This window comes from Triticum aestivum, chromosome 3B (genome assembly GCF_018294505.1).
Source record: "Triticum aestivum cultivar Chinese Spring chromosome 3B, IWGSC CS RefSeq v2.1, whole genome shotgun sequence".
NCBI classification, from domain to species: Eukaryota; Viridiplantae; Streptophyta; class Magnoliopsida; order Poales; family Poaceae; genus Triticum; species Triticum aestivum.
Genome location: NC_057801.1, coordinates 741,163,470 through 741,179,886, shown reverse-complemented (window position 1 = coordinate 741,179,886; position 16,417 = coordinate 741,163,470). Strand labels below are relative to the sequence as shown.

The window sequence follows — 16,417 nt, the reverse complement described above, 5'->3', positions numbered from 1 at the left end:
TAAGAGCTCCAAGAAAATAAAGCTTGCTTCTCTGCATTTTGGATATAGTTAAAAAGGGCGAATTTTAGAAATGCTAAATGTTAGGAATTGACACCGGTCATTGTAAGTGTTGAATATATTGTGTACGTGTATATTGTGTCTTGGGCCCACCTCCTAGTTCCTCTATATAGTTGAGGTTGTGGCCCCTCTCTATACTCATATATACGTGCCTGGTGCACCGATCAATGCATTATGTTGCACAGCCTATTCTTTCCCTTCTACATGGTATCTATCGCAGGTCGTTCCTAGACCTAGCCGCCGCCGCTGCCGCCGCGCCTCCATCGTGCCGCCACCGCCACATCGCAGCAGTTGTCATGTTTAAACTAAATGCTAGCTATTTTGATCTTTTTTGTGGCAATACCCGATATGTTCTCCCGGTAAAAAAAATGGATATGTTCCTATCAGATCCAACCTTTTCTATGTGAAAAATAGTAATTTCATATTATTATTTGCTGGCTCAGCTTGACCTTGAATATGATTGTTCTGAGTGGACAACGCCCTTCTTGTAGCTTTCATTAGGAAATAGGAACTGTTGTTGCAAATAGAAACAACAATGTTTACTTAGCCTGTAAATTAAAAAAAAAAGAAAAATGCACCTATTGATACAAAATTCATTTTGCAGCAGCTTGCAAGTGACTAAGGACTTGGGGAGGACCATCACTACCAACCAAGGAGGACTACAGGAAAGGCAGAACACTACAGCTGGATCCATGTTCCGTTGAGCTCGGCCTGATTCTTGTTCTTCAAATCAATTTGGCATGGCTCATTAGTTGTGTGGTTCTTCTAATCTGATAATTGGTGTGTTCTAATACAGGAAAATTGCAAGGAAAAGAACATTTGAGGGGTGATCAACTCAGGTAGGTTTTGTTTTTCTCTACAGCTTTAGGACAAAAAAAAACAAAAAAAAAGTGATGATGATGATACTAGGAAGAAGAAGGCCTGATCCTTGTTCTTCAAATCAATTTGCCATGGCTCATTAGTTGTGTGGTTCTTCTAATATGATAATTGGTGTGTTCTAATACAGGCAAATTGCAAGGAAAAGAACATTTTAGGGGTGATCAACTCATGTAGGTTTTGTTTTTCTCTACAACTTTCGGACAAAAACAAAAAGAAAACAAGAGCGATGATGATGATACTAAAAAGAAGGAGAGGGCACAGAATATTGATCAGTGTCTTTATCTTTATTGTCCTGTGGCAACACACGGGCATTGTCCTAGTATAGTATCAAGTTGACAACCCTGCATTACCTTCATCCCGGTTTATTGGTCTCCTTCGTATTTTGCGCCAATTTTGACCGTAGATCTGACTAAGAAAATATAAGTTGTATATAACAAAAGTTATATTGTTGGATTCATGTTCAAAAGAGGTTTTCAATTATACTAATTTTTTGATATGTACTTTATTTTTTAATAATTAAATCCGAACGGATGTAGTAAATAATAGTCAAAAAATTGTCAGCAAAGAACCAGTAAATAGTACTAACATCGAGCAGTTTGAGACCAAACTATTGTGAACACAAGATCCGTATCCGACGAAAGGAAATATTTTATTAGTTATCTCTTGTTCGTTGTGCGATCGCCACAAGTTTTCAAATATCAAAAATCTTGGAACCCGAGTATGATAAACTTCAGAACCAGAGATCTTATTCTATGAACCAATCTGTGGTTGGATGGTTAGGTGGACAGTGGTATCCCTAGCCCACCGGGTTTCAAATCTTTGTGCTCACATTTATCTTGGATTTATTTTAGAATTTTCGGCCATGCACGTTCTATGGAGGAGACGTCCCCGTTTCAGCCATACCGGTCTTGTGAACCTTCTGTGTTTTCCTAGCTGGTTTTGGGAACCTTCTAGAACGATCCTGAACTGGTTTTTTAACTAGTGTGCCCTTGCCTCCCCTTAGAAAAAAAATGTAAATAGTATCGCATGGTAGCAAAACATAACATGCTAAATGCAGGGTGAATTCACGAGGCTACATTTAGAAGATATCTAGATCACTGCACGCATCCGATTGTAATATTGGATGCATGCCCTCATAGGCTACACGCGCACAAAGAAGTTTTGGATTGCAGCCAAGGACCGGTTCAACTTCACTCTACCGAGGCTACATCCAGAAACTTGGGCGAGAGATATCTTGATGGCAGACATCTTCTCTGATGATGTAAGATGCAAGATCATCACCATTATGCATTGCATCTGGTCATCGCGGAATCGTTGGACACATGACAAGGATGGTTATGATCCAATTCATGCGATAAAATGGGTGCACGAGACCTTGTCACTTCTTGACCTTCCGGTTGGTCGCATGAGGGCTTCAGTTGATCAGTGCTGGAGACCACCGGACCCGGGTTGGATGACAATCAGCACAGATGGTGCGATTGATATGGACGCCATGAAGGGTGGGGCTGGAGGTGTAGCTCGCTCTCACTTGGAGTTCCTTGCAGCATGGAGCAAAACACTACCGGGGTCTCAGAGCCGTTCATCTCTGACTTGCTGGCGTTTCGGGAGGGGGTAATCTTTGCCCACCTTCGCGGATACTCACATGTGATTATGCAAGTAGACTGCCTTGAGCTTGTCAACCTTTGATCTTCGCGCAGCAATACCCATTCAGTTGTCGTGCCTATCATACAAGAATTAGAGGAGATAGTCCCAAACTTTGCTTCCTTTTCGGTTGCCCATGTCGGGCGAAATTTGAACTTCCCGGCTCATCAGTGCGCTAAGCGTGCATGTGGACTCGAGGGAACTGAGAGCTGGTTTGACAGTAGTCCCAATTTTCTTATCAGTAGCCTACGGGCAGATTGTAATCGACTTTTGATAAGTTAATAAAGCTCCTAGTTCGTTGCAAAAAAAAGGATAAATACAGCATTCCCCCAAAAATAAGTGCTTCACAGAAGTTCCGTTTCACAAATGGAAAAAGGGAACGTTTGCTATATGAATTTTAAAAAATAGCTGCAGTAAAAGGACGAGATAAATATATATAAGCTCAACCATGCTATTATTACCCTTATTCCCAAAATCCCTATGGCCAGAGACATGAAGAATTTCAGGCCTATCAGCCTTAGTAATTGTGCCATTAAGATTTTTTCTAAAGCTATGACCACTAGGGCTTCTCCCTTATGTGACAGGCTCATTTCCTCCAACCAAACTGCATTTATCAAAGGGAGGTTCATTTTGGAAAGTGTTGTGATGGCTCATGAGGTCATTCATGAAGTTCATAGGTCTGGAACTGCTGGCTTGATTCTTAAATTAGATTATGAGAAAGCATATGATAGAGTTAGTTTTCTTGAAGGAGATGCTTCTTTCTAGAGGCTTTGGTGCTAAATGGGTGGATTGGGTTATATCCACCATTCATCAAAGTACTTTTTAGGTTAGGATCAATGATACTAACGGTCCCCAATTCTCTGGGGGAAAAGGCTTAAAGCAGGGTGATCCTCACTCACCCCTTCTGTTTAATTTAGTTGCTGATGTGTTTTCAAAAATGCTTCAAAAAGCTACAATTGTTGGTTTGATTTGTGGGCTTTTGCCACATGCCTTCCTAGGTGGTGTGGTCAGCTTGCAATATGCTGATGACACCATATTATTTTTGGAGAACTCTTTGGAATATGCCAAAAATTTGAAGTGGATTCTTTCTTGTTTTGAAAATCTGTCTGGCCTGAAGATTAATTTTCATAAAAGTGATCTTCATGCTATTAACATTTCTGAGCAGTTGTCCAATGAATTTGCTCAAGTCTTTTGCTGCCAGCTGGGGGATTTCCCCTTTAAGTATTTAGGTGTTCCCCTTCATTTTAAAAATTTAAGGAGGGAGGACCTTCAACCCATTATTGATAGGATTATTAAGAACATATCAGGTTGGTTGGGGAGATTTTTATCTTATAGAGGAAAGTTGATTTTGCTTACCACATGCATTGCTAGTATCCCTACTTCTCTTATGTCTATTATGAAATTTCCCAAATGGGAAATTGATATGATTACCTCTCAAATGTCTCACTTCTTCTGGGGTAACATGGGGGATTCTCATAAATATCACCTTGCTAATTGGGGGCTGATTTCTAGGAAAAAAGAGTTTGGTGGTATGGGGGTGCCTAATCTTAGGGATTTTAACATGGCCCTCTTGGCATCGTGGGGAAAAAGATTTTATGATGAGAGAAACAGTGATTGGAAGGAGATTCTGAAGTATAAATACAACACCACTTGCCCTAATTTCTTTAACACTAGGGTGACTCTTGGTTCTCCATTCATGAAAAGCTTATCTTGGGCTCTTGCAGCCGCTAAGAATTTCTATAGATGGGTCCCTGGGGATGGGAATAGCATTGCCTTCTGGCATGACATTTGGACAGGAGATTGTTCTCTAAAAACTGCATTTTGGGACCTTTATAATATTTGCCAGCAGCAAGATGCTACCCTAGCGCAGGTCTGGGTGGATGGTGAGCTGCGGTTAACATTTAGGAGATGTGTCACAGAGAATGCGTTAGTTAAATGGGGGGAACTTGTCAAGATTGTTGAACCTGTTCGTCTATCTGGCTCTCCAGATCAACCCCTTTGGATGCTGGACTCTTCTAACAAATACTCGGTCAAATCCTTTTATAAGATAATAAACTTTGGAGGGATTCCTTCTACTATTAAGGATGATATATGGAAAATCAAAGTACCACCGAATATACATGTTTTTTTTTGGCTGATTTATTATAACAAAAGCTTGACCAGAGACAATTTGGCCAAGCGGAGACATGTTGAGGACATGTCATGTGTCTTCTGCAACGAACCTGAGACTATCCAACATCTGTTTTTTGACTGTATTGTTGCTGAAAATGTTTGGAAGCTGGTTGCTGATATCTTTAGGATTGATATTCCTAAATCTTTTGATCGATTAACTTCCTTTTGGAACACAAGAAAACATCTTGAAGCTTTGAACACCGTTACTGCTGCTGCCTTGTGGAGCTTATGGCGTTTTCGAAATGATTTTGTTTTCCAGGGATGAAGATGGCGAAGTATACGGTGTGTCTTGGACCTGTTGGGGGCGACGATCAAGAAATGGAAAATACTCTGTTCAGAAGCTCAGGGTGCGCTACTTCTCCGGTGCTTAAGGCTTTTGGACCACCGAAGAGGGGAATTGCTTAGAATCGCGTGGAGATCTTAGTGCTTCCCTCCAATGTGGCGTCGCCGGGCTGTAGTCGCGGCCAGTTTATCATGTTAGCTAGCGGGTTCTCCCTGGTTATGTCTGTTGGTATGAACTACCCAAGTCTTGTAATAGGGTAGTCTTTTAAAACCCTTTCCTATCTGTGGCAGCTACTCTCTGTCACCGAGCGCTGTTAACAGTCCGTGCCTGGTTGTTTGCCGTGGCTTTCTATAAAGTTGGGGTGTGATGAAACCCCTTTTCATCAAAAAAAAGGACGAGATAAATAAAGTAAAATATTTGTTGACAGTGGGAGCCTTTAGACCAACTCGGCCATATCAACATGAAGGCACGATTTTGAAAATAAAGCTATATGTTACGGAAAGTTATTATCTGCAAAAAGCAGTAGTGCAGTTCGACAAGAAAAGGGCCGGTTTCTGTTGCTCACACATACTGCGTTTGCATTGTCTGCCTCCGTTGCTTGCTCCACGGAGACAGAGCTCATACATTTCTCCCCTGCACCTGCACCCTACCTCCCGATGCTCTGCAGCACCTATACAAGCCATCGAACGCCGGCATGTCTGTGCAGCATCTCCCCACACCGCACACACGAGACAAGACAAGGAGCAGAGTACCTACGCAACGCACGATGGCACGCACCGGCGCCACGACGACAGCTGCCGCGGCGCTGCTCCTGCTGGCGCTGGTGGCCACCAGCGCCGCCGCGGTCGACGCGGCCGCTGGTGGCTACGAGATGAATGCTGCTGCCGCTGCCGGCGGTCGCCGCAGCGTCCGGGCCCAGCCGGCGGGGCTGACGCAGTGCATGGGCGGGTGCGGGACGAAGGTCGCATCGTGCCTCCTCGACTGCTACAACACGTCCACCGGAGGGACCATGCCCATCTGCTACCTCGGATGCACCAACAACGCCGTCTTCTGCGCCACCGACTGCACCACCCAGGGGCTCTGATCCCCAATCAATCCATCGATCAACCCATCCGGCCAGCGATGAACAATATATAGCCTCAATCTGTATGACATCATATATATGTATCAACGCATACGCACCGCATGCATATATAATGCATTCACGCGCAATCAAGCATACTGCATAGACATTCCACCCCGGCCCGGCCCCTCTCAGGTATGAATGAATAATATCAGTTGTACTACTACGTTTCACTCGACCCGTTCCACTAGACGCACGCGAGCTTGTATGCTCAAGTGATGACTAGTGAATATACACAGCTTGCTATTATGTGCTTTACATAATGATTCTATCCCATTCTCTGTGTTTGTGGTTCTAACGAAGAGCGAGAAAATGCAGTACTCCCTCCATTCGCAAATACTAAGATGTTCTAACAATTTTTTGTTCAAAAAGAATGTATATAGACATGTTTTAACGTATTTGTTCATTCATTTCAGTCCACATAAGAATATCCGCACCATCTTATATTTGTGAATGGAGTAGTACTTCCTAAAAAGAACATGTCATCCAAGGGCACATTACGCCACCTTCATGGCATATGTTTGTCACTTCGGTTTTTTTCTTGAGAATGTTCATCACTTTTTCTTTGCCAAGTCAGCGTGCACGTGCAACGCACGTCTGAAGGAGCAAACTATTCATTATCATCAATAAGAAAACAAAGGAAAAATATCATAAGCTCTGTTTATTTAGAAAAATAATGAACTACGAGTTGCAAAAATATTTGTCCTTATACTGGCAGAAACAAGCATACTTGCAGAGTAGCACAAAAGCAATAAAGCCAAAAAATACAAACACTCTCCGTTGCAGAGCAAGTCTTAAACTAAGATTATCAAAATTTTCTCAAGCTTATTATTCTTCACCTCCCAAGGTACACCAGCTTCGTTTGCACTCCAAAGAAGTAATCCAGCATAAGAATACTCCCGATGCATGCTAAGAAAGCAAGTATAGCATTAGTAAGCATGAATTGTAATACTGACATGAGAAATCAGAGATATCATTAGTTTGACTATATTTGTTAGGACTGGCTCTATACATAAATGAGTAAATGACTGAACAGTCAGTATGATTAGTAATATTGAGAAAATAAATCATAGATAACATTAGATTGGGCTATATATGATTGTTATGAATGGATGTATACATAGATGACTAATCAGAAAAAGGTGCTAGCCTCTCTCTCTCAACCTCAGTGGCATACTTAAATCCAGACCTCAGATAAGTGTGAGATATTACAGTGATATTCATATTAATAAACTAAATGGCATTAAAACATTCCGTGCACACTTATCACAACTTATAAAGACAAAAGTTGTATTATTATGAGCAAATGCACGACATATATTTGAATAACCTGATATAATGTTCTGCCTCTATGAAAACATAGACTAAGTCGCGTGCGCACACAACGCAACACTAACACGGAGGTTGCGGTCGTCCTTGGTGCCACCAATGCCAGTGAAGTGAATGACGCCGGGCGAGTGCATTGCCTCCCGGCGGCCACCCACTGTCGTGGTGACCATCAACATTGCTCCCGCCTCCAGGCTCCGTGGGTAATACAACTGGATCTATTGACACCCAAAAACAATAGAAAGTTTAGTCAGTTACATTCGCTAAGCACAAAGGAAAGAAAGGATGCGAAGCGAATATGCATAAAACTACCTAAATTATCCTAAGAGGAGAGAGACCTGGAAGATGCTCAATGCAAACTTGAACTCACTTAGATTTTGTTGGACTGAAAATGATACAGATTCATATAAACATCTAATAAAAAATTACATGCAAACTCACTAGTAGAAAAAGGGGCAAATCTGAGACACATTAGTGCCGGTTTGATTTTGAGCCGGCACTAATGTGTCCATTAGTGCCGGTTCCAGCGGCTAGCCGGCCGCTCTCATTAGTACCGGTTCATGACAAACCTTTAGCAAAGGTTTGTGGCACGAACCGGTACTAAAGAGAGTGGTGGCAGGATGTTGTCAGTCTGGGGCCCGTCCAGCACCTTTAGTACTGGTTCGTGGCACGAACCGGTACTAAAGGTTGACGTACATAAACCCTTCGTCCACCCGAGCCACTCTGTTCTTCCCCTTTCCCCGCACTTCCTCTGTTCTTCCCCTCTCTTCCTCGAGCTCCTCACAAATTTTGCCCAAAATTTGTCAAGATTTGAAGGCCCCCATCCATTCAAATGATCACAAAGGTTAGCAACTTTGTCCTTTCAACTCTCATTGCTAGATTAGCTCTTACAATGCTTTGTATAGTGATTAATTTGGGAGGAATTATATTTGCTAGTATTTGATTTATATGCAATTAGAGGTCAAAAATAACACTTACTTTGCATATGTAGGTGTGGTTTACTTAGTGCCTTCTAAAACTCCGTCGTAACCACCGTCGATCGCCCGCACCGTCCCATCGCCAGCACCACCTTGTGGTGAGGCTCTTGTTCATGAATGTTTTACATTACCAAATTGATGTGTGATTTGGATATATAGTTACTCGTATAATTGTCTTACCCGTACGTTGTTTGTTATACATAGTGCCATGGTTTTGATATCCGTCCTCGTCGGTCCTCGTCCTTGTTATGATTCGGATGTGGTATATTCTCTTTTAAAACTAGTTGTTGCATTTCGTGTTTATGACAAATTATGCCCATCAAGTTGACATAGATATTTTTATCTAGGAGGTATGTGAACCGGAAATTCCAACCGACCCTATTATCGAGAGGTTAAATTTAGTTGAAAGAGAAAATGAGTATTTGAAAGAAAAATTGAAAAGAATTGAGGGGGAGAAGATGGAATTGGAGTTGCATGTTGCCGATGTCGTCGATGATCACAAGATCAAGATGGAGAAAATGAGGTTGAAGATTAGAAAGATTAGAAAATATGCCATTGATAGTGTGGCTTGGTATCATTATGATGTTGGATCAATTGTTACCTTAGTTGCGATCTTGATCGCATTTGTTGTTGAATTTAAATTCTTTAGCTAGAGAGTTATTTGTATGTTGCATTTAATTAACTGTTGTATATGAACTTTATGTATGAACTTGTATTAATTTGGTCTATTCGGTGTTGTGTATAATGAAGATATGAGCCGACAATGGATGTATGATGACCGATGCTCTCCCGGATTCATTAATGGCGTGCATACTTTTCTGCTTGCCGCTGAGGCAAACAAGCGGGCGGATGGTTTTATGCCTTGTCCATGTGCTGGCTGTAAGAATGGTCGCAATTACTCTATGTCAAGAACCATTCATGTCCACCTATTTGAGTCTGGTTTCATGCCCCACTATAATGTTTGGACCAAGCACAGAGAAAGAGGGGTTATGATGGAAGACAATGAAGAAGAAGAGGACGACGACATCTATCCTGGCCATGGGTTTCCTGAATACGATGATACAACAATGGAGGAAGAAGCTGAGCCCGCAATGTGGGAACAAGCTAAAGAAGAGGCATCAGATGAGCCCACTGATGATCTAGGTCGGGCCATTGCCGATGCAAAGAGAAATTGCGCAAGTGATTTGGAGAGGAAAAAGTTGCAGCGCATGTTAGAGGATCACAAGAAATTGTTGTACCTGAATTGCGAAGCTGACAAAAAAAAGTTGGGCACCACACTGGAATTGCTGCAATGGAAGGCCGAGAATAAGGATGGCAATGGATCGGGTTCGGCCCGGGTTGAACAATATAAAATCCATATCCAAATCCATGAAGACATTATGTGCCCGTCCATGAAAAATCCATGGGCGAAAAACAATGTCCATGTCCAAACCCGATGATATCCATCGGGTATGGATATCCATCGGGTACTCTCAACACGTATACATATATAAAACATTGCACACAAGTGCACAAGATTCACATAAGATCTCAAATTTTCACAAAACAACATAGCTCAAGTGCACAACATCAAATCATCTTCTAGATTCTAACAAGATGACATAAAAAGTGCACATCACCAAACAATCTCTCAAATTCTCACATCACCAAATAATCTCTCTGATTCACAAGTGCATATCATAGCAATAGCACAACATTTTTTTAGATAATAGGCTATTGCCCGACCTTTGATTGAGGCTCTCAGATTCAAGATTCAAGTATAGACCAATAATAGTTGCAACTAAATTAAAGAAAAGAGGTATCAACACCTTGAAACAACATCCACAAAACATCAAAGGAGACGCAAGGTTCAGAAACTAGTCGGTTCACTGAGCCAGCAAGAAACTTATTACATCGCACCTCATGCGAGACAAGGTGACACAACGCCCAGAGACTGAAGACCAGAGCACCACGCAGACTGGAGCAATAATGCTACATCATTTCTCAGTCTTAGTTTCTCACAAAATGGCACCACAAAACATCTAGTAACCACAGGTACAACCATGCATCATCTTCCATTCTTCACCTCAATGTTCTAGGAATAATCTTTCATGCTTCACCTCAATGTTCTAGGCATCATCTTCTAGGCTTCGGTTATGATGGAATCATACTCACCCTTGAAGTGAACATAACTAAAGAACTGATATTAAAATCATGGAAATAAACAGAATAAACATTGCAAGTTTGCGACATTTAGAAGTGGAATTTCATGAGTGGAATATGTTACCATATTTTCTTCTTCATCATCAAGAACACTTTGAAATTCCGCAAATAGATTGGAGTTGCTATCCCCTAATGCCAATATTTAGATGTTGGGCTACCAGCTGATATACATTTCCAGGGCTAACCACAACAGGGCCTTGTGCTCTATCATGAGAAGCTACTGATCTATACAAGCAAAAAAACACCATCTTCAGTTTCAATTAAAGTTAGACAAGGCACATAATATCGAGACTGTACAGTTTCAGTCAAAAAGATAAACTGTACATATTTGAAAATATTGTGATCTGTAAGTTGCAGTGAATGGTAACTAGCAACCTAAATTATTTTTTCTATGTTTGTTCTTTTAGCGAATAAGTTAGACCTGCCAAAATTACATGTCAGATTGAAATTCACTTATGTGGCAATACCTAATTACTAATTAACTTGCATATATACAAACCACGGACCATCCCATGTACCAAAAACGAACTTATGAAAATTAATACTGATATTCAAGAGTACTTTGCAGAAATTGGTACTGTAAACTGAAGTACAAGAGTACTCTGCTCCAATTTCTACTGTAAACTGAAGTACAAGAGTATTTTGCACAAATTCACGAACAGCACAAGCGGCACACCCACGTACAGGAGCGCTAGACATACAAGAGAGGGATTGATGGAACAAAAGATTACCCTAAGCGTCGGCTATTTGGTGTGGCTGTAAGCTCCTCAGCATGGTCAGGCTCCTCGTCATGCTCTGCCCGCGGCTGCCTCCCAGCACAGCCATGTCGTCGTGCTCCTGGTCCTGCGCGCAACAACGCTCTTGTACGTCGCGCCGCTCCGCATCGCAGCTCAGAGCCTTGCGCCAGCCCGCCACCGTCGCCGGCCCGCCGTCGTTCCCGTGTGTGCGTGGAGAAGCGAAGATGGAGGGGTTGAGGGGATATGGAGTTGGGGCGTTGGGCTGCCACTGTCCAGATGTGGCGTTGGCTTCTAAAGTGCTGTAAGATCTGGCGGCGCCGACGGCTGTACCGGGCTGCGGGAGGAGCAAGCCGAGGAGATGGAGTCACTGCTTAATGCCGAGTCGTTTAACGAGGAGATACAAGAATGAGTATTAAAAAAACAGAATCTGAAGCGGCAGTGGAGTAAGTTACGGTTGGGAGGGATTGCAAAAATTATTTATCATTTTTTATAAATAAAGAAAATAAATAAATTGGAAGTTGGGATAGTGTGGATCATTGAATTTTGCCCCACATGTCATACTATCGGGTCGGGTTCGGGTATATCCACGGATACATAACTATGTCCATGTCCTATCCATGAATAATCGGGTCGGGTTCGGGTGCCATCCATGGACGTAAAAATGAACCCAAACCCTACCCATTCGGGTCGGGTATCCGCGGGTATCCATGTCCATGGATAAAATTGCCATCCTTAGCAGAGAATGGTGTATCTGACAAGGAATTTGGAAAGTTGCTGGTAATGATAAAGAATATGCTTCCAAAGGACAACGAATTGTCCGAGAGTACGTATGAAGCAAAGAAGGTTGTCTGCCCTCTAGGGTAAGAGGTGCAGAAGATACATGCATGCCCTAATGACTACATCCTCTACCGCGGTGTGTACGACGATTTGAACGCTTGCCCGGTATATGGTGCATTGCATTATAAGATCAGTCGCGATGACCCTAGTGATGTCGAGGGCGAGCGCCCCAGGAAGAAGATTCCTGCCAAGGTGATGTGGTATGCTCCTATAATACCACGGTTGAAACATTTGTTCCAAAACAAAGAGCATGCGAAGGCGATGCGGTGGCACAGAGAATACCGTAAGAAAGACGGAAAGTTGAGAGTACCCGCTGATGGTTCGCAGTGGAGAAAAATCGAGAGAAAGTACATGGAGGAGTTTGCAGGTGACCCAAGGAATGTATGGTTTGGTCTAAGCGCAGATGGCATTAATCCTTTTGGGGAGCAGAGCAGCAACCATAGCACGTGGCCTGTGGCTCTATGTTTGTATAACCTTCCTCCTTGGTTGTGCATGAAGCGGAAGTTCATTATGATGCCAGTGCTCATCCAAGGCCCTAAGCAACCCGGCAACGACATTGATGTGTACCTAAGGCCATTAGTTGAAGAACTATTACAGCTGTGGAATGGAACAAGTGTACGTGTATGAGATGAGCACGGACAGGGAGAATTTGACCTAAAGGCGTTGCTGTTCGTGACCATCAATGATTGGCCTGCTCTCAGTAACCTTTCAGGACAGAAAAACAAGGGATACCGTGGATGCACGCACTATTTGGATGATACTGACAGTATATATTTGGAGAGTTGTAGGAAGAATGTGTACCTGGGACATCGTCGATTTCTTCCGAGCAGGCATCCCGTAAGAAAGAAAGGCAATCATTTCAAAGGTGAGGCGGATCACCGGACGAAGCCTCGCCACCGTACTGGTGCTGATGTACATGATATGGTCAAGGATTTGAAGGTAATCTTTGGAAAGTGTCCTGGCGGACAACCTGTTCCGAAGGACGCTGACGGACGCACGCCCATGTGGAAGAAGACATCTATATTTTGGGACCTGCCCTATTGGAAAGACCTAGAGGTCCACTCCGCAATCGACGTGATGCACGTGACGAAGAATCTTTGCGTGATCCTGCTTGGCTTCTTGGGCGTGTATGGGAAGACAAAAGATACACCAGAGGCACGGGAGGACCAGCAACGTATGCACGGAAAAGACGACATACATCAGGGTCAGGCCAGCTACGCTCTTACCAAAGAAGAGAAGGAAATCTTCTTTGAATGCCTGCTTAGCATGAAGGTACCGTCTGGCTTCTCGTCGAATATAAAGGGAATAATAAATATGGCAGAGAAAAAGTTCCAGTAGCTAAAGTCTCATGACTGCCACGTGATTATGACGCAACTGCTTCCGGTTGCATTGAGGGGGCTTCTACCGGAAAACGTTCGATTAGCCATTGTGAAGCTATGTGCATTCCTCAATGCCATCTCTCAGAAGGTAATTGATCCAGAAATCATACCAAGGTTACATAATGATTTGGTGCAATGTCTTGTCAGTTTTGAGTTGGTGTTCCCACCATCCTTCTTCAACATCATGACGCACGTCCTAGTTCACCTTTGTGAAGAGATTAACGTTTTGGGTCATGTATTTCTACACAATATGTTCCCCTTTGAGAGGTTCATGGGAGTCTTGAAGAAATATGTTCATAACCGTGCTAGGCCAGAAGGAAGCATCGTGAAGGGCCATGAAAATGAGGAGGTCATTGAGTTTTGTATTGACTTTATTCCTGACCTTAAACCGATTGGTGTTCCTGAATCGCGGCATAAGGGCAGACTGGATGGAAAAGGCACGCTAGGAGGGGATCAAATAATATGTATGGACGGGCATTCTCTCACTGAAGCACACTACACAGTTCTACAGAATTCCTCCTTGGTGGCTCCGTATATGGAGGAACACAAAAAATTTCTACACTCCAAACACCCGGAAAAGTCTGACGACTGGATTACACGTGAACAAACGAGGACTTTCGCCGGTTGGTTGCAGAAACGTGCCATGCACGATGGCGATATTGAAGATGACCTATACTCGCTGTCCCAGTTACCATCTTCGAATATAATGACTTTCAAAGGGTACGAGATAAATGGGAATACATTTTACACGATCGCCCAAGATAAGAAGAGCACCAACCAAAACAGTGGTGTCCGCTTTGATGCAACAACCAACACGGGAAAGGAAACATATTATGGTTACATAGAGGACATATGGGAACTTAACTATGTAGGTGGTTTGAAGGTCCCTTTGTTTCGGTGCAAATGGGTCAATATGACATGAGGCGGGGTAACGGAAGACCCGCAGTACGGAATGACAACTGTGGATCTCAACAATCTTGCGTATACAGAAGAACCATTCGTCCTAGCCAATGATGTGGCGCAGGTTTTTTATGTGAAAGACATGTCTACCAGGCCGAGAAAAAGAAAAGATAAGGAAGCGAATGGATCATACGACGAGCCAAAGCGCCACATAGTTCTTTCATGGAAAAGAAACATCGTGGGAGTGGATGACAAGACAGACATGTCAGAAGATTATGAAAAGTTTGATGAAATTGCTCCATTCGCAGTGAATATTGACCCGAGCATCCAGTTAAATGATGAAGATTTTCCATGGCTACGGTGCAAAGGGGCACACACGAAGAAAAAGTTTCACACCCAAAGATCCGGGATGTGATCGTCTTCACTATCATCACTTTCTTCTTTGTTTCACACCCAGGAGGGAATCTCTATAATAGTTAGGGTAGTTATGTGTTTTGGCATTTGAAACGCGAAGAAATTTTATGTGCAAACAAATTCTTTCATGCATTTACTATCTCTTTCGAAGTATCAGGGTTTTGGACGAAAACTCATCTATTATAAAGGCATTTCATTTTTTAAATAACCCAAGCATTACCAAATTGAATATAATGATAAAACATTAAACATAAGAAAAAAGAATCACTGGAAAATCTTTTTTCAAAGTTAAGTTATTCACAAACTAGTGATTCACACAAATTTCAAATAATTCAAAATTTAAACTATTCAAATTTGAAAACTGCCGGCACTAACAGAAAGTTTGTAATTTTTTGTACCTAAAGTAAAAATATTCAGAAAGAAACTCTAAATACAGCAAAAAACAACTCAAAAATAAATAAAACAAAAAAGCAAAAAAAATAAGAAAATAAAAAAGCCCGCCTACTGGGCCAAAGCGGCATGCATACGACTAGAAACACAACCTTCTGTTGGGCCAGGATGCAGGCCCACAAAGGCCCAGTAGGCCCACAGGGCAGCACTGAACAGGTAGGCCCAGTAGGCCTGCTTAGGAGAGGAGCTCGAGAGAGCTACCGCACTGGGGCTTATAAACCAGTGTGGTAGCCCTTCGACTAGCGAGGTGGGACTAAACTTGCCGCACCGCACTGCGCCAGCGCACCCCTTTAGTACCGGGTCGTGGCACCAACCGGTACTAAAGGGGGGTCTTTAGTACCGGTTGGAGCCACCACCCGGTACTAAAGGGGGGCGCTTCCCGCCGCTTGGCCTGGCCAAAACAGACCTTTAGTACCGGGTCATGGCACCAACCGGTACTAAAGGTCCATCCTATATATACAACAGTTGAAAAAATTCACTTTCCCTCTCTGTTTCTTCCCTCCGTCGCGCCGCCCTGCCCCGATCGACGCCGTCCCCGTCGACGTCGCCGCCCCCGCCCCTCGTCGCCGACCCCGGCCGTCCCCGCCCCTCGTTGCCGCCCCCGTCGACGTCGCCGCCCCTGCCGTCCCCGTCCCCGTCGTCCCCGTCGCCGCACCCCGGCCGCCCCATCGCCGCGCCCCGCCCCATCGTCGCCGGCCCGTCCCGTCGCCCCGTCGTCGCCGCCCCGTCGTCGCCTCGCCGGTGAGCTCACCCGGACCGCCATGTTCACACACACACACACATTACGCACTACACACACACATTATAGAATTTTAGTTATAGAATTTTTTTATGTTTTTTAGTTATAGAAATGTTAGAAATTATTCTGTTTTGTAGTTATAGAAATATTTTTAGAAATGTTAGTTATACAGAAATGTTATAAAATTTTCCTGTTTTTTAGTTATAGAAATATTAGAAATGTCATAATTTTTTCCTGTTTTTTAGTTATAAAAATATTAATAAAAATGTTAGCAATTTTTTTGTTTTTTAGTTATAGAAAT

The 16,417-nt window shown here is 43.0% G+C and overlaps 1 protein-coding gene across 1 annotated transcript; it reads left to right on the top strand.

The window, feature by feature from the left end:
• Positions 1–5,701: 5,701 nt before the first annotated feature.
• LOC123066264 (anther-specific protein RTS) lies at positions 5,702–6,431 on the top strand. Its single transcript, XM_044489380.1, has one exon. It carries the CDS (start codon positions 5,727–5,729, stop codon positions 6,114–6,116), a length of 390 nt encoding a protein of 129 aa, XP_044345315.1. The 5' UTR covers positions 5,702–5,726; the 3' UTR covers positions 6,117–6,431.
• The last annotated feature ends 9,986 nt before the right edge of the window (positions 6,432–16,417 follow it).

Bases quoted from the DNA above. Each gene is read 5' to 3' on its own strand.
- LOC123066264 (XM_044489380.1), top strand. From the start codon at position 5,727: ATGTCTGTGCAGCATCTCCCCACACCGCACACACGAGACAAGACAAGG.